The sequence below is a fragment of the Aptenodytes patagonicus genome, chromosome 8 (genome assembly GCF_965638725.1).
Source record: "Aptenodytes patagonicus chromosome 8, bAptPat1.pri.cur, whole genome shotgun sequence".
NCBI lineage: Eukaryota > Metazoa > Chordata > Aves > Sphenisciformes > Spheniscidae > Aptenodytes > Aptenodytes patagonicus.
In genome coordinates this window covers 12,263,512-12,287,030 of record NC_134956.1, presented here as the reverse complement: position 1 = coordinate 12,287,030, position 23,519 = coordinate 12,263,512, and the positions used below count along the sequence as shown (strand labels likewise).

Below are 23,519 nucleotides of genomic sequence, written 5' to 3'. Positions count from 1 at the left end.
TAGCTAAGGAATGCAATTCACTGGATTCCCAGAGGAAGCCAGAATAGGAGGGAGCCAAGGCATCAGGATGTGAAAGAGGACTGGAGAACGCTGAAGAAAATGCATCACATCCATGCACTTGCATGGGTAAAGGGAACTGCAAGGAAGAGAGTCACTGTAAGAAACAAACAAAAAAGAAAAACCCACCGAAAAACAGAAGTATACCAAAGCCTGCAAGTTCCACCCCCTCCTGGGGTTTTTCCTCTACCCCCAACTGCAAATTATTCTCCATGTGCAGTTTCCAGTAAATCAAGCTTTGCTAAATAACCCCGACATGTGCAGGGCTGAGAACCAGCCAACAAGCAATGATGAGATGTCCCTGGAATGATTAAGGAAAACGCAGACATCTCTCAGGTTACAAGGAAGCCTGTTGTACTCTCCCTTTAGTGCATATGCAATGCTGCAAGCACTGTTCTGAAAACCTCTGATATTCAAAGGCTCATTTGGTTGACAAGGAGCCTGTGGATTCGTGGACAGATTGTCACACAAACTGTCAGGTTTTTAGAGAGACTATCAGACCTCTCTTTGCCTACGTTATGGAGCACATCAAAGACACAGAAGATGAACCAGACGCAGACTGCATGGATCTGACAGAATGGTGGGTGTACATATTCAGAATACTGTACTGCTGGGGGGGGGGGGGAGGCTTAATGTGAATAATCAGGGGCTGAAAGTTCCAGAAATGTGACAGTTTTTGGCAGCGATTCTCATCTTTGCATTTATTTATCGAAGGGAAAAAAACTGCCATACTAGAGGCAAACTTGGGAGAGAAAGAAAAATTATATCAGCAGCAACTTATTTTGCCACCGTACTTTTTCTTCATTATTATTACTCCCAGAGCATTTTCTGAAGATATTTGTATTTTCAGTCAGGGTTGTCTCACTACGCTTGCAGCTTCTCTTCCCATTTGATCCTGTAGGAGAGCCTGGTTTAATGATTACAGCCAAAAAGACCGCTAGGACTTTACAAGTCACTGTACACAGTTAATGACACAGACAAATCCACGCTTTCAGAAGTGCCCACTGGCTCGTGGCTCTGTCTGGAGATGCTCAGGAGCTCATTATTCAAAACTTCAAGCTCAAGTTATGGGTAATCAGCACATCTGAAGAAATATACCATACCCAGACAACCAAAAAGTGAAGTAACAAAAGCTGTTATAGAAAATACTAACCTTAAGCATTAGGGTCTCACTTTTAAAATGGGGACAATGTTCACTTATCTTCCAGTGAGCTAGAAACCTCAGTTAATGAATACCTGGAAAAAGTTCCCAGCTCCACAGCTCAAAAGTAATTTTACAAGGATAACTTGATGTCATTCCCCTTTACTAGTAATACTTGGACAAACATTATAAAGCAACGGTATATTTATTTTGCAGCTGGCAAAAAAGTTATTAGGCTATTTCTACCAAGAAGTATTGATTATTACTTAAAAAGGAAAATAAAATATAAAATGAAACACTGATAACAAGAAAAAGAAAATGGATTAACACAGATTCCTTTGGCCTGCCTTTACAATACCACTGTCACATAGCCTCCAGTTATCCCTGCAAGGCATCAGTTATTCCAGAGAAAAGAACACTAGTATCTTTTTACATTTATTTTGCTATTCAAAATGGATTGAAATTCTCCACACAGTAAACAGAAAATAAATACGATGTTTATCTTAAGATAAAACAGCCAAGGAGGACAAAGGAGAAGTGATGGTAAAAGGTATGAGAAAGAAATCAGAAAATATTTGTAAGCAATTTCCTTTCCATCATTTGACAGCCTTATGCTCTCCGCATTTAGTAATCTTCTCTTTCACACGGTTTTTAACGGAGTGGTTTTGCCTCCTCTGAAGAGGACAAGGCATTGAAGAGACATCTCTGTAGCTGGCAAAGAGCTTGTGAAGTCTCCAAAGACAAGCCCAGAAGGACCATAGACCGCCAATCAAGTGGAGAGAGGCATTTTCACAGCAGGGGTATTGAGATGTAAATATTAACATGAAAATCAAACACCCACAGAGAGCAGAGGCAGCCACACAAATGCTTCATTCCCGTACTCCAGCAGAAACCACGCCCTCACAGTCGATGACTGTCACAACCCTGGTGCATGACGTCACCCGCAGCCTTCAATAGCATTTGGTCACCACCAGCTTAGTATTGTACTCTCATGACAGAATCCAGGCACGGAAAGGGAACAAGGCATTTATTACTTTTAGCCCATTACAGAATAACAGGAATAATTACTTATTAATATTAAACCAGAAAAATCTCATATAGCCTTGCTACCAAGGCATCTCAGGAACATAAATGGAAAAATGTCACATGTATGGTGTACCATACACCCATAGATGCAAGCTAAATCTACTCTCAGAATTAATCTCTAAACGCCGTCTCTAACAGTAAGGAACGCTACATGCAAACAACAACAGACCTTGACTTTGGGACTAAATGAGGAAGAAATAAAAGTAGGCTTAAAGCTCCAAAAGAAATATTTTGGTATAAGCATCATAATTATCTGGGGTTTGTTGCCGTAGCTGATAAACTTTGTAACAAGAAAAGGCTTAGGAAACAGTGTTATAAGTGGATTTTTCAGGCTCATGAAAAAAGTATCAGTTTTTCACCTATATCTACTAGACAAGACCAAACAAAAAATCCTAGCCCTTCAACTGGGGACAGCTTGGGCTCAGAAATCGGACAACAGGAACACAAAGAAGGAACAGAACTACACTTTTGCTGGGGAACAACAGGAGGGGAAAAAAACAACCACCACAAACAGCAGACCTGGAGCCAAATCCTCTCTGCCCAGAAGTGAACACACAACAAACTTATAACCCAGCCCTGTCCTATTTTCAGCTGGCAAGGACAAACTGTGTTCCTCACTGGGACGCCCTTTGCCTATCATAGAAATCAATAGCTAGGACTTTTTTTTTTTTTTTTTTTTTTTGTTCTTCCTGCAACAAACCCTTGCCTCTAACGGGAGGAAGAGTTATTATCTCAGTGCCACACGAATGAGTGATTAGCCATCAGCAAGTAATGGCTTTTTGCTGCTGCTAACGGAAGCTGTATTTGAACGAATGACCTAAAGGTGAAAGGTCTCATATACTACACTTAATCCCCTAAACAACCAAAGGAAATTTTGTGGTATACATAACTATTATGAAAAATGAAGTTTAAAAATCCATATACGTGCCCAGGCGGGCACACAATACAGCATTTTTACACGCCCATATGAGTCGTCTTCTCTGTTTCAAGAACCCCGGTCCAGCCAGTTCAAGGCTTGCTGCGTGTCAGGGCAAATTAGATGATTTCTGTATACTATCCAATACATCATAAGACATCTCTAGGGGGAAAAAAAAATCCAGGCACTCCTCGATTGACCCAGGCATGCAAGCTCACAGCAACCTTGCAGCTTGATATTATATAAGCAAAAATTTGGCTTCTGTTCAGCAGAATGGGGAGAGAGAAGGAAGGAGAAGGAATTAAGCCTTTTTTCTTATGAAAAGACCTGAAATGCAATAATTGGAAAGGAAAAGAAAAGCTAGCTCTTCTCTTAAAATAATCTAGTTACTACAAGTCTTCTCAAATCAGAGGCTTAGAGTTTTATCTCAACTCCTGCATTTCCTTCTCCCGTCTCTCGCTCCTCTGTGGCCCCTTAGAGACTGACATAGATTAAGTGGCCTCTCAGTGTTTTCTGGCTCTGTGGCTGTTCCTTGCCATCACTGCCCTCCGTGCAGGGCACCATCTTTTATCTGATGGCTACTCCGCTGGTGAGTACCAACCAGGGCAAAACTCTCCTCTCCACCTTTGTCAGGGTTTGACTCTACAGAAGACAGACAGTTCCAGTGTGTATGAGATGTATGTTTATTATTTTTATTAAAAACAAAAAACAAATTCAGCCATTATTTCATACTTACTTACAACAGGGCTGGACTGTGAATAGGTGAGTCAGGTAATGCTCATCTGAGTCAAGGTGTTTAATGGTAAACTGCCATTGGGATCATTCTTGGTGCAGCAGAATATATAGCCAAACCACCAGCTAACCCCCCAAAAAATGTCCCCATTTTAAAATGGGGACATTGTTCACTTATCTTCCAGTGAGCTGGAAACCTCAGTTAATGAATACCTGGAAAAAGTTCCCAGCTCACAAAAAACCCACCACCCATCATCCTGGGATTAGGAGAGTCTGTGACAGACGAAGCAAATACCATTTGCAGTGGCTCAAGACCTCACGGCGAGCTTGATGGTGCACATATATTTAAGAACATTAAAACATGTTATTTACAAGCTACTTCTGAGTCACTCTGGTCTCTTGGGAACGTGCATTATATGTTCAAGAAATTGGAATAGCTTTTATTTATGTTTCTTTAAAATGACTGGCAGATGGGGAAAAACCTTCAGAGAAGTGGCCCTAGGCTGTCATGAAACATGTATTTAACACACCCACAGTAAAGTACTAAACACACTCACTTCAGAAGGTACAGCTGCTGTAAATACGGAGTAGTCCCTTTTTAAAGTCTGATCTCTGCACTACTTAATTCAGCACAAATTCGAGACGTTCTGTGGAGTCTGCCCAATTTACAGAGTAATTATTAGCCATATTTTCCATTAACATGATGGCAGCATATTCTGTAAGGGCAGAGCCATAATTTTAAGGACCTTTTCAAAATGAGCCCAGGCCTTGGCTTTATTTTTAAGTCACAATAGTGATGCCTTTTTTCCTGCCACATGCAGAAGGACCGCTGCAGGCTGAAGCAGAAATCTCAGATTCCCCAAAGTCAGGCTCTTATGCAAGTGGATTCCACACACACAGAGAAGTTTTGTCTACCTGAAACAATTTCCAAGGCTAAGACTAAATCTGGAATATCCCAAGAGAAGCGCAAGCTTCAATCATCCTAATCCCAGCAGACACACAGACTCCAGCCTAAGGTCTGGAACATACTTAATCAATTCACTGTGCTAACTCTACAGTTTCATAAAATAGCCAATACTGCAATAACAGGGCCAAAAATTAATTGTACGCTGGTTGGTGATTTACACAGAAATAATAGGCAGCACTGGTATTTATTGCAGCAGGATAATGCAGTTGATGCTAAGGTACAACTACACCACAGTAAAAATAGGTGAGAGACAGACGGCGTGTCTGCACGCACGTGTATATATGTCTGCACATGCAAGCGCTGCTTTCCATTAGAAAAGTAGCACTGGTGTAACTGGTAACAGCGCTACCTGTATATACACACACTTATAAATACCATTCTGCTTATAAACAAGCATATAAACAGCACAAAGAGGGAGAAAACAGAAATTTAAACTGTTAGGCAATAAGAAAATGAATGAAATGAAGGGAAAATTGGGTTGAATAAGAAATGGCAGGGGAGGGTATCAGAAATATTAGATAATGGGGAAAGCTCTCAAAAGTAAGAAAAAAGCACCCCTTGTTTTGCTCTTTTTGGACTAGACTCGACAAATATTCTGGTGTTGAGTTCTAACAAAGAGACAAGATCACATTCTAGGTCTTTTTGTTCTGCCTTTAACAAGTCTTCATAGTGATACACTGATGAGACCAGATACCAGATTGTTATCTAAATTCAGCTGCTAAATTCAGTGTTAAGACACTAAGTTCAAACCACACATTGCCACATTTATTTCACAAGTTGAGCCTGAGGATGGATTCCTGCAAGATGAAGCAGCCCATAAGCATCATTCTCTCCCTCTGCAAAGGTACTCTAAATGCCAGGGAAACAAAATCACCGTAAGGCTCTGACAGTTCACCCTTCAGCGCACAGACTGCAAACGCATCTCTACACTAATCGTCCAGACTGAAGGGGAAGCAAACACTTAGTTGCTGTTTGCATAGAGGCTGCTTGTAATTTGATGTAATGTACTGTACATTAGTCAACACATATCGAAGAGAGAACATACACATCACAGAGAAGGCAGAGAGGCAGTGCTGACATCTAACACATTTTATTTACCCTGTTATAGATGTTCCTTGAGTTCATCAAATTACCAATCAATTTATCTGATCTCTAAAAGCTGGTGTACTGAGGTATATTAACTACTAAACTTTACAAGCTTTCAGCAAAACAGCCATTAAATGGGTGAATTGAGCACAAGGTACTGGAAGTCAGTTTGCGAGCTGGCCAACGGCAACAACAAAGCAACCTCTCCCCGCAGACAGGGAGACAACGGAGAAGCATTAGAAAGGCAGCCTTCCCTAGATGCTGTTCAGCCCTAACGGATACCGGTGGAAAAAAGAAATTATGGATGCCTCCTCCTCCCCCAGCATGACATTTAATGTCTGTGAATAACTGAAAAGAGGAAGAGGATGAGAGATCAGAACCGGTTCAGGTGACAATTTCAGGTTCGTTCTTTTTTCATTTTGTTCCCGTTCAGAAATTTAACGCGCACACGGGACAAAATCTTCAGTTCTCTAAATATCAAAGGCTGTGCCCTGAGAGACTGCTAGAGCCACCACCACCTGAAAGACAACATCCACGCAGCCTCGGACAGACTGCCCAAGCGACTGGGAAGTGATCTGGATGATTAGGACGGATCTTATCAGCCTATTTCAGAAAACTGTACTGGGGATTATTCTTCTTGTGTTCAGAAGATTAAATCAACAGTTCGATGAACTGGATGCTTTGTTATATTGCTCCACTGGCCTGAAAGGCAAACTGCTTTTTTGGATCACAGCTGTTGTAGGTTCACATCAAGCACTGCTGGTTCTGTGGGAGGAAGGGTTTGCGGCAGGGGATGAGAAGAGAATTGAACAAATTAGGTAAGAAAAAAATGGAAATTTTAAAGAATACTGTAAGGCTCGATTACGAAGGCAGGGACAAGTGATACTTCTGAAAGGGAAACACATTTTTTGAGACCAGAACTTGGTTTCACACTAGCTGTTCTTCCTCGAAGTACCCCACAGCACTGGCGAGAGCAGTAAGCTAGTGGCTGGCAACACAGTGACTGGAGGCAAACAAAGCAGCCCTTACACACACAGCAATAGCTCACATGCAGCCCTAAGACATTACAGGCCATTTTATTGAGAAAGTAAATGGTGTCAGTGACACCTGCCAAGACGTATCAACTCATTTAGAAAAGGGCACTGAATCTTTAACTCCCACTGAAAGGGCAGGCGGTTCGGCTGAAGATAACACCTCAACACGGCTTGCTTTTTCAAAGGTAGGTGAGTGCTCTCTAGGTCTCGTGGACACAGACACAGCCTGGGATCCAGCTCGGGGAACTGATTCCTCGTCCCCTTCAACAGAAATCCCCTGCCACCTTGGCCAGGTGATATCAGTTTGCTCAGCCCTGCAGAATCTGCTTAAAATTGATCACAAAGTCCCAACATGAACATATTATTCTGGAAGGCTTTTTTCCCCAGGCTGCTGTCACTTTCTCTGTGGAGATTTTGATTGAGATGAGTTACTGGCCAAAAAGCATAGAAATGACAGTGGATTCACATGTAGGGGTGACCTTGGTGCACCAGAGTGGGAGCCTGCTCCAAGAAGAAGGATCAAGGCCAATAAGAATAACAAACAAAAATAAGTTCGCCTCCCGTTCTTTACACATCCTAAATGCTTTACAAATATGAATTAAATGGTAAGTGCAAGGGCAAAAGGAGATTAATTTAAACAAACCAAACAAGGTGAATACCACACAAAATTACAAGATTTGTGAAGCTAAGCAGAGAAAAAGGAGCAGTCTACCTTATTATTAACTAAAAAAAAAAGGATTTGTTTAATGCATTCCTTTCCCACTTGCATAAATACTCTACAGCTTATGAATACCTCTTGTGCTACTTACCGTATTGAAAAACTACAAGCAGAAAAACATTGCATATTAATGTACCCACTGCTCACAGTAGTCCACAGCCATCTAATAAAAGATAACGTGGGAGCCAGAGCTTAGGAAAATCCAAACAAAGAAGAGACATCCATCTATAGCAAGGAGTTCCACTTCATCTGCCGAGATCACCTTCAGCCTTTCTCTGCCGTTTTATGCTACTTCAAAGAGCTGCCCGTGTTTTGCTATACTGTAGCACTGCCCTCAACCTTTGTCAGGTTAAACACAGCAAGAGGCCAAAGAGCAAAAAGAGTCAAACAAATATTTAGTTGGGAGAAAGTATACAACTAATATGCTAAGTGAAATCTCCCGGCATGTGAAGGGTTCCAGGAGAGACTGCATTTCTTTCTTATCAGACTTTTTAAAGGATGTTTCTACCATTCGGAGGAAGCAGGACAACGCATACACAGAATCTCTAATAAAAATCCCAGTTCTGAGCAGTATATATATTAACTATTTATACCAAGCTCCCTCCATCTCCCTCCCTGCTTCTCACTAACATATAAATGCATGAAAGAACATCAGCCTAAGCCTCTCAAATTTAGTGTTTCTAAGGTTTTCCTTACAGATTATTAGGTCCAACTCTCATTCTTTCTACCCAGAGAAACACTACAGTACAAAACCTCCTTTAAAACAGTTGAGACAAGACCCACTTTTTGTGAAACAATTCCAGATTACATTAATGAGATGTAAAATTACTCTAACAAGTGAGAGTTAGAAGTTTAACCGCTTATAACAGATTACCCAGGTGTCATTACTGGATTACTTATTGGAGATTAGACAGTCGCATTGGAAACACAGGTGTGGAAGTGAATGTCTGTATCACCAGCTCCAAAATCCTGCAATTACGGAGTCATAGAAGAAACAGTCACTTCAAAGGATATATTCCCTGTAATTTTCCTGATTACCAAAATACTTCAGGCACTCCAAAACAAAAACATACAAGCAACCCAAGAGACTGAAACACACAACTACAACACACTACCAAAGTTAAAGTGAGGAAGACCAAGGGCATCACCAGTGTTCTGATCCTCCGCAAGGAATTTGTTCAATAAAATTCGATTTTAAAAAGTCTGAAAAGCATGCCCTGCAGTGCAGGCAGAACAAAACCTACCACCCCTTCACACACACACAACCCCTGACAAACTGGTAATGAAGGGCGCAGTGGGAAGAATACCTCCCAACAACAAATCACAGCATAGGTTCATGCATTCAATCACAGCTACTTCATGCATTCAAATCTGCACTCAAAACAGCTGAATGCTGCTAGTAGCAGTAGTGCGTAGCGTTTGCTCAACACAAGTCAGAAGTGCAAATCAAGCGTTAGGCACTACAAAGAAACAGAGAACCAAACAAAAGAAACAGAGAACCAAACAGTGATTCTGATACAGCTACCGTATATATTCATGGTCCCCCCATATCTTGAGCACTGTGTGCGCAGTTCTGGTTCACACCTCTCAGAGAGGATTAAACAGATGTGGAAACGTTTCAAAGATGACCAGCCAGGATGATCAAAGCATTTGGGGCAAGTATCCCATATACTTGCCCTGATCTTACACTCATCCCTGGACATCCACTTTCGGTCACAGTCAGGACCAGCATATTGAACTAGATGGATCTCTAGTGTGACACAACACTGTTGCACTCACCGTCTTACTTCTTCCAGTGCTTTAGTAGAAGATGTAGGGAAAACCCCAAAAGCTGAAACACTGAAATTATTTTTTCATACATGCCCTTTCCTGTGAAAATTTTAATAAAACTCTCTAGAGAAACTGAGTTTCTCAAGATCTATTTGAAATAAGGTACACCCATAGTTCATCTCATGCAAAACTAAAGGCAAAGCCTTTTTAGCATTTCTATAGCTTTACTGTTTCACAACACTTTGCCCTCCCATTATAAGCTATTCCATCATATAGATGGAATAACTGAGATAGATGGACTAAGTAATTGTTTCAAACTCCCAAAAGAGAAACAGCTATTAGAAAATGAGCAGTTTTTTGCTTCCAATTCTGTGCTCTGTCCAGTAGATTACAGTACTCTTTCAGAGATTACAAAATAAAAAGATAATGTATTCACACAATCTGCTGCATTCAAGGGAACTACTGAGTTCAATTCTGGTCAATACATCTCAAAGACAGAGCCACAAGGGGGAAAGGGCCCAAAGACAAACAAGTAGAATGAGAAAGCTGGAAAAAAACATTCACACAAGCAGAGGCTGAAAAGGTGAGGACTGCTCAGCTTAATAGGAAGATAAAAGAGGGAACAGAAGTCTACAGATAATGAATAGTGAAGAGAATTCCTTTTATCTCTTTCACATAAAGAATATTAAATGAAAAAAAGTATTTGAAACTGGTAACAGAGAATTTATAGGGTATATAAGTTAACCTGTGGCACACACTGCCACGTGATATCAGAGGCAAAGAGCTAAACAAGGCTTCAGGAAAAATGCCTGAGACACATAGAAGAACGATGGCAGTAATCCAAGTTCCATTACAGTGAATAAAAATACTGAATGAAAATAAACTCTTTTGCAGCAGGGCATGTGCCAGCCTCCGACTGACAACACTTAGGAATACTCTTCTCAACGTTGTTCTCCAAAAGATTTTTTTTGTTGTTTTGGTGAGGTTTTTTTGTATCTTCCTTCAAAGTCTTTGAAAACTGACCACCGTCAGAAGAAACAGGACAGTCTCCGTGTTTGATTCAGTGCAGCAGCTGCTATGGTGTAAGGAGTATATAACACAATTATTCTTAGCATCCTACCGGGAAGGTACTTAGCCTGGACCTTACAAGGAGAAATTGCAGCTTTCTACCTCCACACTGAGCCATCGCATCCATTCACTCCCAGCCCAACACCTCCGAACTACCAGTGACCACACTCCAAGTGACCATCCCCTCTAAAAACAGCGGAGAAAGCAAACTTCTATTTCAGAGCTCCTCCCCACCTCATCCCCTTCCCGATAGCTTTTTTCTAATGTATACACACACATATACACAGATGGATAAAAATATATCTAAGACTGAGTTGGAAGGTTTTAGCACAGTGGAAGGAAAAATAAATAAATAAATGTCAAGGTCTGCGTGTATTCAACAAATAAAAGCAGAATTATATAAAAGCAACAGCTAATAAAAAAGATTGTTCTGTGCTGTGTTTTCCATCTTTCCAACCGTTATAGGAATAAAATTATCCAGAGAAGATCGAAAACCTTTTTCAAAACTAATACAATTAAGCTTTATTACACTGTTTCAAGTACATTTCTCTCCTCTCCTTTCTAGCCCCCACCACCTCCCACTCCAATCTAGACTAACGGTTGGAGGCATTCTTCTATTTTATTACCAGCAGAACGCTAGTGTTCAAGGGTCAGAAACTACCTAGTGTTTTAAGAGAGGAAAGAAAACGTGTCCTTTTATCTACTTGCTTTTGTACATGTAAGAACTAGAAGATAGTTTCTATGCAGCTCTGCAGTTTGAATAGGACTATGGGCAAGCCACCTTACTCCCCTGAGAAGATCCTGCACTGAAATATCCATCACCTTGTTTAAAAAGTTACCCTGGGACTTTGGACAGCAAGGGGCATGGACCTGAAAAGGGAAACGCAAAATACAACAAAAGACTTCAAAAAAAGGACAATGCAGCCTGGACACAAACCTCTCCCCACCCCACTGTTCATAAAGGACAGACACACATACAGATTTTCCCTGCAGTTTCCGCTTCATGAAACCAAATCCGGAGAGAAGAATATAATAGAAGCACACAGCATGAGACCAAGAAATTGCAAAAATTCCCTTTGCGTATGAACATATGGACAACTGCGATAATTAGAACGATAGCTGCTAGATTGTTTGCAATTTCGCTGAACAATCCCCATTATCTAGAAATAGAATTTAAAAATCTGAATGCAACACTGAGTGGTAGTTTTAATAGTTTATTTTTTAATGAACTGTATGGATTAAAGTGTTGCAAAATGGTATCATGTGAAATTGCTCATGGGCATGTTTTACCATCAATGGCTTAAAAAAAATGCTGCATGGACAATCATGCAGTAGCAGGGAATGAAAAGAGGAATAGATGTGCCAATAGTTTCCTACCATTTCTATAATCTGCAATTTTCCCATGTTCCATATTCGCCATCATGTTACATGTTGGTAATAAAGCTGATTGATTTCTCTGTCTCTTTACAACCCACCTTTTTCATTGTTTGCCTTTCTTTTTAGTCACATAACACAACTATAAGTCGGATGTATGCAACTCCCTGTCAGGAGGTCTAATTGCTTCAAATTGGAGAAGATTATTCTCCACATTTATTAAAAAATAAAGACTACTTATAACATTATTTCATTTTGCCAGGAAGTGAAAAACACATTAGTTCATAAGGAACAGCATGGCTGCTCCTATTTTTATGGCATCAATTTTTAAAAACTCATCATGGTAAACAATTAAACAGAGAAGCAAATCCCACGTTTAGGGGAGAGATTCAAATCCCTAAATGGATTTTCAAAGGTCATTTCAGGCTTAAAAGATGCTTGACAGTGTCTCTTTAAATCATGTTCATTTCAAAGGCTTATCCAGCAAGAAGCAGGCAGTGCACTGCAGCACCACTCTTTGAACTGTTGGGCTCCCCAGAGAAAAATTAATAATACAACTTTAATTCATATTTATAGCAAGATTTGTGGTGGTTTTTTTTTTAATTTAGGAAAGTATTTTTAACAAAAGGAATAAAAAAACCAGGGCACTTGGTTTTTTTCAATTTAGCTTTCACCTAAACCCCATGGTGAAAAAGAAAATAAAGTTTGAACTACTAGAAATCTTTTTTAAAAAATCATCCAGCTAAAACCCCCTTATCTTTCAAATGCAAGTTGCTCAAAAGATTTGGTTTGTACAGCTTTTTTATCACTTAACTATATAAGGGGTGAGGGGCAGATAGATACTGGGAGCTGACAGTTCCAGGTTTCAGCACAATGCTTCTTATTTCTCTGCTCTTTGGATCCACACAGATCTGCATCCGATCCCATTAGTATGCGGAGGCCACAAATAAAAGACAACTTAGCCTTACCTTTCTCTCAATGCGAGCCAACTGCTCTTTATAGAAGGCCTCTTGCCGCTTCAACTCTGCCTCCCTGCCTTGCAGCTCCATGGCCTGGGAAGAACAAAAGAGCATCAGTAGAAGAAGAAATTAAAAATAAAAAGTGTGAGTGCAAGGGAAGTGCATGGGATGCAGACTGGAAAGAACTAAAAAAAAAAAAAAAAAAATCATTGCTCAGGACTGATGTACGAGATCCCCTCTCGGTGGAACTACAAACCTTCAGTATTGCAGTTCATTTTGGATTATCCCCACAAGTTTGAAACACTCTTATTAGTATCATATTCAAACTTGTAACCTTGATTTTATTTCTCCTTATCAAATGAAAACATATAATCATAGAAAGGTGACACTTTCCTATTGCCTTTTTCAGAACTCCACCTTATCCAAGTCTTTGTTTTCCACGAATCGTGATGTTTATTACTCCACTTCAATGTTCTTCACCTTACCTTAAAAATAAACCTCAAATCCTCCACTTTATAAACACTTGCCCCTTGGAGTGTCAGAAAACTTCTATAGATTTAACACATCCCTACAATCATGAGGAAAATCCGAAATACAAGGCTATTTTGTAACATTGTTATAGCAACACACATTCTCACCGACCATGCATTTGCTTTTACAGACATACATAGGACTACCCTGATAATTCAGTGCTCTCTCCACATGCTCTCTGTGCATACACCACCAGCACCCCCAGAGTTCCTCTGGCTGGGTGCTGCAGATTTGGAGAGGAGATGGGTGTCGAGAATTTCTCTTCCATCTTCCAAAGTATAAGTGTGACACTTCCAAAACAGCAAACTTGGTATACAAGCACATGCTTAAGCATAACCCAGTCATCAACTAAACAGTGCTCAATTAAAAAAATAAAGTCTGTGTGGTTACAGCAACTGCTTTTGCCTTTTAGCTCTTTACAACTAGCAGCACTTCATTGCATTCCCACATCTAAACTGAACTAGCCTTAAGAAACATGGCATTGATGGAACAGAACCAAACTTTTTAAGTTTAAAGATAACAAGCAACAATAGCAAGAAGAACGGCACTTGTTTTTCTTCCCCCATCCCGCCCCAAAAATCTCTGGGGCCACATAAATTATCACCAGGCAGAAGACCTCTCAAAACCAGAATTATTAAGTCTGTTTAACATGAACGCAAACCCTGCTAATCTATAACATCCCAGCAGCATTGCTCTTAACTTTTAATGATGATGGTACAATCACAGAAGATGCTGGTCCAATATGATTAAGCAGCTGGGACAAATATCCCCGTGGGCTCAGACCTGTCATTTTTTGGCCAACAGCCATTGTTAATGAGAAAAATTACATCTGAAAGCAAGTTGCTGTGCATTTCCTTCTTTCTGTTCCCCTGCTGATGGAAATACAGTGGTATAATAGGGCTTCAAAGAGATTTTAAGTTAGGCAGTGAGGGGCAGTTGATAAGTAAGCAAGAAAAGGAGTACGTGAAATAGGGGGTTGTAGGGGTGTGGTGGTGGTGTCTGTTTGTCTGGTTTTAAAGGAAAAAGAAATATTTTGGTTCCCATGTTTGCCATCCCAGCCAACAAGGCCATGGTAAGGCACAAGCACTATAGACTCATATCTAAATCCTCTTGCTCTCCAAGACACTTGATTAAAGGCAAAATCTCTAGCTTTGGTTTAACCAGAGCTGCTATATACCTTCCACCCTGCAAACCAGCTGAAATAGGATGGGGAGAGGGATGAGAATGAGCTGCCCCATATATGTAACCTGACCAAAGAGACACCACAGCAACAATAAGGGCGCTGATGGGCACTTTGTAAGTGCCAAAATTATTACCATTTTCTGATAAGAGGACCATAGCTATCCTTCTGAACCAATATCCGTCTTCTATACAGAAAAGGACTAAGCAATTTCAGCTGAAATGAAACAGATGTAAGAAGGCAGGGTGGTCTGGTGGATGACCAAAGGACCCTGATTCTCCTGCTGATTTTCTGCATAACACCCATAAAATCAGATTACTAAACAAGTGACTTGTATTTCCTTAATGAGAAAATAAATAAGGAAAAGAAAGAAGAGTAACATAGTGCTGACCCCTCTGCACAATTCAGATGGAAGGTGCTTTTTGTGTGAAGTGTAATATCGGGGGGCGGGGGGGTGGGAGGAAAAAAGAGTCAAAAGATGAACTCTTAAAGATGCAAGAAAGTTTCTGCTTAATCTAAATAAATTAATTACGTGGCAGTGCTACTCTCCTGGGGTAGCAGACTATTCTGGTGGGCAATACTGGTGGGCAAAAGGCTTTATTCTGTTTCTGGCAAGACATGGATCCATGTACCCACACACCCATTCATCTTTTCAACCTGTGAGCTTGCCTGACCTCATTCACCAAGAAATTCAGCCTATTTATCCATATGACACCTCTGGAAGGGAACACAAATCAAACGCCTAATCTCTCAAGTAGGGTGCTGAGATGCAGACACATTAGAGGTGTGCTGATCTGCATGATGATGACCCATGGACTCCCAAGCAGACCTGACTGGGGCTGGGATGCCCACAGTGAATAATGCCTCCACACCAATGCACCCTGCAGCAGACAGACATTCTGTTAGTGACTTCCCTAGGGTCTTTCAAAATTGATATCAAAGAATCAAAACCAGATCTCCCAACTGCAGACTACGACCTCAGTATACTCACCATTCTTCCCCCTCAGTAATTTCTCCCATATTATCTCCCATTATGTTCCACTTATCACCCATAAGCTGTATGATGAACCAGAGGTTGCAGAGAAAACTTACTCGCAACCCAAACATATTTTCAATGCCTTGCTTGTTTTCAAGAGCTGCTGATCTTTCCGTGCATTGAAATATACTGAGAAACATTCTATTTGTGACAGATCTGCTTGAAAGTTGCTTTCTGTTTCCCTCTATCCCCAGCTGTTATTACTAGAAACTTTAGTACACTTTATGATGATGTTTGAAGTATGAATGGTACAGTCAGAGCATGTGTCATTTGAAATATTCACTGTTCCAAACTGGGTTAGGCAACAAGGGACATTTTGTATGAATACGGGATATTTATTAAGAGTTCCTCTAGTCCTGCTGCTTATCCCCTACCTGAAGTCAGAAGCCTGTGGTGTCCCAGACAGAACTGGCTGCTATGGAGATGATTACAATTTCACTGGGGATTGAGATTGCAGGTGCCAAACAAAGCATCAGATACACTCTTCAAACGCCTTTAGAACTAAAGAAGGAAGGAGAAGGGAAGATATGCGTGATAACACACTGGTTTGAAAATCCTATATCAGAAAGTTGCATTTCACCTCCACGCTGCAGAAGTTACATCTGAGCTTGAACATATCATGCAAGAGATGGCCAAAGCCCAGAGATTACATCTAAGAAACTGTAGTTTGGAACACAGCAGAGTGTGATATCCAAGGCGTATGAAGACAGAAACAAGAGAGAGGGAGGGGAGGAAGAGTGTAGTTAGTTGTAGCACACACAAATGCACCCAAAACTTAGAAAGTAGCATAGGACAGCATGTATTTGCAAAAGAGAATGTATGCAATAGGCAATTGTCTTCTGTACAAAAACTAGGTATAAGATATATTCAGGAAATGCTCAAGAATTCCCTCTGATGGCGTCAGAAGTTACAAACATTGCATTCTTACAAAAGGACAGTGAAGGTATACTACCTAGCATGCTACTACAGCTTCCATGGATATGGACCCATGGACTGCCTGGGGGCTCTTTCAAATTCTTCCTACATTTTATCTTTACACTTTTTCCACAGCCCAAAGTTTTTCAGGTTCTCTCAGTGCTGCTTTGAACGGTGACAAAGAGCTAGGGCAGAGTCATGTGTGATTCCCTCCCTCCTCCTCTACCTTTATCAAGTAACCCATTTAGAAACAAACTGTGAAAGCACATTTCTAAAGCTATGCATTACACACTGGCTCAACTAAAGAATTCAAGCACTGGCCTGCTAGCTGACAGGCAGGCCAAAAGAAATATTTTGCAAGCCTCTTAATTGAGGTAATGAAATATTATTGGTTCATTCTCTATGAGCAAAGCCAGACACTCTTAGCCTCATCCTGAACTGACACCAACACGCAACACATCAGACTGTGCCACTGATCTTCTAGTGCTGGGCTTCACTCTAGCTACATCCATTCACAGATTAGCTTTGGCTTTGCCCACCACGAAATATCACCAGATTTTTATTATTTTTAATCACAGTCCCTTCTCATCACCTTGTTAAACATGAAAACTAGGAAGGAAATCTGCTTGAAAAAAAGGGCTTCTTGGCAGGGTCAGATTACAGTAGGGCATGTGGCACCCAGGAATAAAGTGCAGCAATAGCACAGCCCACAGCTGACGGCTACCATCAGGCTGTCTCTCTCTGCAATACTGTTGGGATTCTAGGATTTGGGGAGAGGGCATGGAAAAGACTCTACTGGAGGAAAAGAAACCACCCCTCTCTCTGCAAAGGGCAAGTCGAGCTAGAAGGAAAGGTCCATACCTCAATCTATAAAGAACTTCCTCAAAGGCAAGTCACAGCACTTGGCAAGATTATTGCAAAAATATTTATCTTCTTGGCAAAACACGTTCACCAGTCACAGACAAACTAGTGAGATGACGCCTAGATAATCAGTCAGAGGCAATCCAGGGAAAGAAGCTACAAGGATAAAAGAAAGGTCCTTAAGTCTCTGTCAAATGCCTTGTTTCTACATCACCCTGTCTTTGCTGAGAGGAGTTAACCAGCTTCCCCCAAAGGTATCCAGTAATATCTCTGCAGCAGCACAGCAGAGATGTTTTGGCTGGGTACCTCAGCTTGCCACACTTCACAACTGCAAATTCTTATACCTCATGCTTTCCCATGTCTCTGCCAGTCCTGGTGGACTGGTAGCAGTCCAAGTGGCAGGGGAGAAAAGCAAATGCTATTAAAGGCTCCAAGACTAGAAGAAGGAATTGACAGCAATGCACTGAAGAACCGAACTAGCTCCAAAATTAGCTAGTTGGCATGTTCCTGACCAAGCCTAAAGGGAATGGCAGAGCTGAAAGGGCAACACTGAAACAGCAAGAGGCAGCTTGCGCACATCATGCCTGAGACTGAACAGCAGAACTTTACAGGGAGGCTTGTACTGGACAAGTAACCATGGGGAAGCCTTGACTCAACTTCCACTTGCATCAGCAGAAATATCACCACTACTGCGGAGCAGCCTGCAGTCACTGTTCCAAACATGCGAGGCCTACAAAATCACTTGCTTTTTGTCCTTTCTCTCATTCTGTTCAAGGCAGGTGACTGGGTTTTGTTTTGGTTTAGAACCCAGATGCAGACTCGTGGCCTTAAAAAGCAGTACTGGTGTAACCTTCATTTCCTCCTGTTTCTGCTACTCTCTTAGCCAACAACACACATCACCAGATCGAGTTTGGTTTCAGCAGCTGTAACCTACACAAAAGGAACCAGTGAAAATCTTTATGGAGGAAATAATATGCAATTTTCTAGCTGAACACCTTTTAAAATGTAATGACAGAAAATAAAATCCTGCATCTGTGCTCAGCAATAACAATCTGTACGTGCACAGTAACAACATGACACTTGGAATAAGCAAGATCCAGACAAAAAAGAGAGCTTACCCAGGCGTCCAAATCCGCAGGCTTGGAATAAAGAGAGTGCAAGAGAGAAAGGAAGGGAAAGAGAAGAAAAAGAGAAATCAGTGATTTATGGAGGCCGCCTGCTGCTGCACAATATAGCTTTTAGGATGACAAGTTTAGAAAAGTTCCTTAAAAATGACAAGCATCTTAAGCAGTGCAGTGCTGTCCCCTGTTGGAAACTGTGCTATTAAAGCAAAACAAAAGCACATGCACCCCCAAAAATAAAAACAAAGCAAAGCCCCCAAAGACTGCTGCAGGATCCCCCTGTAAGGTGGAAGCTAAGCAAAGACAGCTGTGAAGCAGCCAGTTTCAGGGAGTCATTCAAGGTGTTGCACAATGTTAGAGATGCCGATATCCACAACATGCACCAATGAACGTGGCAGTGCCAGGCACACTCAAAAGGAGGTGGCCAACAACTGCGCTGTTTCCAAATCACCTGCAAAGAACAAGTATCCTTTAGCAAGGGCATTTTTGAATGCACAAGCTGACCTACATAGCAAGTCATCTTCTTTACTGGACAATTTCAAAGAGTGCTTCCTAATAGAAAGCCAGTTGACTGATCAGATTTCCAACCAGATCCCCTTTCATAGGCAATTGAACACATCTTTAGTGCACAGCCCAAACCTCTGCCAGATCCGAGCTGCCTTCACCTGCTCCTTCTTTTGTCAGCAAGCCTATTTAAGTATGAAGACAAGCAGATGAAGCAGGCTGCAGTATCACCTCTTATTTACTAATTACTACTTTTTATTTACACAGTAACCCAGCAGCAGCAAAGCAAGTACAAGATGATAAACAGTTCATGCCCATAACCACCTCCTTCTGAAGCCAAGGCATTTATGAGGCAGCCACAGCTCTCATTTGTTGTCAAGGGCTGCAAGCTTTCCCTGCCTCTCAGGGCTACATTCAATCAGCAGCACATTCGCTAAGCAGGAACTTCAGAAAGGCTGGCCTTTTTTATTATGATTATTTATTTGAGGGGAGTTGACAGGGCAGGAGGAACTTTCCTCTTGGTCATAGTTCAGTGCCAGAGGGAGCAGACGGTGGAGTGCAATATGTTTATGGGATCTGCCATCATTTTAATGGCACAGAATGACTACTTCAGGTAACTGAGGGATGATGTGTCATCAGCTATGTGTGTCATCCATCCTCATCCCTTGCAACAGCTGAGAGGGCTGAAACCGAACATCTACAGTTCAACTGGGGGAAACCAATTCCCCCCTTTCTGCAGACAGGTTTGATATAGCAGCATCAAGTCCTTGGCTGAACGAACCAATACACAACAGGTGTTCACCAGTTATCACTGACCGATCTTGACAAAACCCTGATTTGAATAACATTTTTCTTCCTGCTGATTTTTACAGTCAAGACAGATGTGCTTAGTTTTGTTTTTACATTTTAGCAATTGCAAGGCTGACCGTCCTCAGCAGATGGACAGGAGGAACACAGGGCTCTTTATGGTGCATGTTGTTATTTCAGCAGGTAGGTCATGCACACCGGTAGCTCTTTAGTGGATTTACATCTGTCATGCCTGGGGTGCCTAAGCCATTAACTGTCACATTCCTGGTGGACAAACGCTTGCATGACAAAATGAACACGAGGTACTAACTCAGTGTCACTTGCCAGTTGCTGAGAAGAGAGGAAGGAGAAGGAACCAGCCCCATCACTGATAGGTGGTCCCCCTTATATCCCCATAAGATATAACGCACAATAGCAGAATTACAGTTTTAAGAAAGATAACACTGTTACTAACCACAGGGCATTTCTTCCGCAGGTACTGCCAAAGGCTTTAATTTGTCACCTTTCAGGAGGAGGGGAAATTATTACTCCAAGAATAGACAGATACACTCCAGTGAATGGACACAGGAAAATTAAAACAGGTGTAAATGCAGTAGGACATATTGCTGTGTTGGGAAAAATAACTACATTTGGAGTGAAGCACAGACTAAATAAAAGATACTCATAAAATAATACAAAAATGAAAACTCAGGAGGGCTACTGGTTTAAGTTTTGCTACCTCCTAAGCACGTGCCAAGATCTCTTTGTAGACCTGCATTTACCAACTTTGACTGATAATAAAAGACACAGCATGTCCACTAATATTTGCAAAGTTTAAGTAAACTGTTTAAGAAATGAGCAACATCTGAGTTCCTTGCTTCCTAACCGAGTGAGTTTCACTTCCAGCTCCCAGCTGGGGGTTTGTGAGCTTTATAATCCCAGCCCTGGGACACAAGCCATCTTTTAGCACCCTTGGTCAATACTGCTGAACTCTTCTGCTAAAACAGGGTTCATTTCTCTTCCAGGTAACCCACTGGATAGCAATCACAGGAAGCTGAATAAATACTGGACTTAATCGTTTGGGGTCAGAACCAAATCAAGATATTCCTCTTGACTGTATCAGAGGCAAAAGGTTATTGAAACAGGATCTCAGGCCAAACCAGCAACTCCTGTCCTAGGTATTTATACAGGGGGAAAGGACGACACAGTCCACTTCCAGAAGATTCTGGCTAGATATGGGAACTATGTAATTAATGCATCTGTGCTTCTGAAAATTTCACATTTGAGCACTGATTATTCAGGCAGGGGATGCTTTCCCACATATGTATCAACAGTCCAACTTCCAATGAAATAAAAAATACAGCACCAAATTAGTTATTTCACACATACGGACAACTTCCAGCATCTTTTCCCAAACCCATACACCACATCACCCATACATGACTGCCATAACGGGCCCGTCACTCATGTCTCTCGTGGTCTGGGCAAATGTAAAACTGGCAGTGAACAATCAAAACATAGTTCTGCAATTGGCGGCGAGGGAGGAAGGGATCAGCTTGATAAAGCAGTGGCCTTAGAAGGGCAACGCCTTTGTAACCTGACTGGAACCAGTTTCACCCTAGATGTCCGTTACCTTGCCATAGTCAATAACTCTGTCATATAACTAATTTCACTACAGCGTGACCAATGACTCAGGAATCCAGACTACCGGCTTGGTAGAGATCTCCTACTTAAGAACTCAATACAGAGTATTTTTAGGGGCACTGCCAACTTTGGGAGTGGAAGATAGAGTGGGAGATGCGAGAAATGAGAGGCAGCAGGTGCCCAAAACCCAAGACAGCTGCTGGCAACAACTTTTGCACTCATGTCAGCATCTGAAGAGCTCTGCAGCACATATTCTAACATCTTAATGACCAGACTTCATCACTGAATGAGCAGAGTCATTTCTTCTTAAGGCAATAATCCAGCTCTAAACTTTTCCACAATGATAGGAATTAAAGCATTTAAAGAATATATCTAGACATTCAGTATCCACTCCAGACCCTTAAATGCTTCTAGTTTAGTGGAAAATTGAAGCAGTATCAATATTAAATGTAACGAGAGTCAGAGATGTAAGCAACTGACAAGGGAGAGGAAGCAGGAAGAGACACTGAACAGCAATCAATTTTGAGGAAAGGCTGTGATGAAATTGCTCAACTCTAATGTATACAGAGCATGCACAATTCTATAAACATGAAGATGGGAAGCAGCAGAAAAACCCTCTGCCCTTTTATGATTCAGGGACAACTGCACTTCTAATACTTACGGCATTGCTACAAATAGGTTTGCAATGCTGACAGTTGATAGTTTTCATTTAAAACAAAATAAAGAGAAACTTATTTTATAAAATCCAAAGTAAACCATCTGCTTTCATTGCTTGCTTTAATACTTCAGCCCATTCCCACATTCTCCTTTTCCCATCACCACTTCTATACATGCACATATACATCCAGTTTTCATTTTGTAGGCTGCCAACAGACAAGGCATTCAATGTCTATAGAAATCTTGCAGAGCGTAGGCTCTCTTGAGATGTATGCTCAAGATGCTTATTTCTGATAGCAGGTGAGTCAACAACTCCCTCTAAATTTTTACCTCCTTGCTTGAATTCCTACTCTGCCTGTTAGACATAAGAATCTCCAAGTCCCTGACCAATTTAGCAAAAAAAAAAAAAAATCTCAAGAGAGGGCATCATGATATTCTGTATTAATTATGACTTTCTATCCCAGAACATATTTCAGACCCTACTGAGTCAATGAGGTATTTCTCATAAAGCTAGAATCAAAGGCCACTCAACTCTTCTTGGATTATTTCTAGCTCATAATCATTAATACAGACTCCCATTATGCTAGCCTAAGGGTGGCATATGGCTTTCTAGGGATAGGACAGACGGGGGAAAATAACAGTTACGCATGCCTACATCCCAATCTCATTTCTGTGCAGGCATACGGGGACGTAGCTTTCTCTTGCCAGATTCTTAAATACCAAATATATTAGCTTCCGAGTCAAACATGACCACTGTTTTGCAAAAAATCAAGATTTTTATAAAATCCAATGAGGGCACTCATCCTACCCGACCCTCAAGGCAGAATGGTAGGCACTCGTCTGAGGGTGAAGGCCGTGGCTCCAGCTGGGGGGTCTGCGCCATCTACCCCAGCGGCAGCTGATGCCTCCACGCAGACGAAATGCTGAAGGGAGAGGCTGCAGCGCAGACCTCCGGCTGCAGGGAGTGCCTAGACCTCTCTCCTGGGGCAGGGACAGGCAGCAGACCTGCCTGCAAAAGGTGTGCCCAGGTGGAGGACCTCCTGCAGCAGGCGGCTGAGCTGCAGGAGGTGGTGAGAAGACTGTGTAACATCAGGGAGGCAGAGAAGGAGCTACATAGCTGGTTCCAAGCGCAGTCTGCAGCGGACCCGCAGCCCACGGCCAAACAGCCAAAAACTCCTCCACCGGCACACGCAGAAGGGAGCCCGGGGGCAGGGGGGGGGCAATAATGCAGAAGAATGGACGGTTGCAAAGGCAAGGACCAGCAGGAGGAAGACACTTCCCTGAAGCCTGAGGTGCCCATGCAGAACCGCTTCACCGCTCTGCAGGCCAAAGAGGAAAGTCCTGTCACGCCAGGAGAAGCGCTGGAGCTGAGTAAT

At 41.7% G+C, this 23,519-nt stretch overlaps 1 protein-coding gene across 2 annotated transcripts in view; it reads right to left on the bottom strand.

Moving 5' to 3' along the window:
* CHCHD6 (coiled-coil-helix-coiled-coil-helix domain containing 6) overlaps positions 1 to 23,519 on the bottom strand; it is a 122,239-nt gene that overhangs the window by 63,893 nt on the left and 34,827 nt on the right. The window contains exons 5-6 of one of the 2 annotated variants that reach the window (XM_076346392.1): positions 18,550 to 18,570; positions 12,918 to 13,001 (exon numbers count right to left, since the gene is read on the bottom strand). In XM_076346392.1, coding sequence (XP_076202507.1) covers positions 12,918 to 13,001; positions 18,550 to 18,570 — 105 coding nt within the window. The remainder of the gene's footprint in view (positions 1 to 12,917; positions 13,002 to 18,549; positions 18,571 to 23,519) is intronic. The other variant, XM_076346394.1, reaches the window with a different exon arrangement.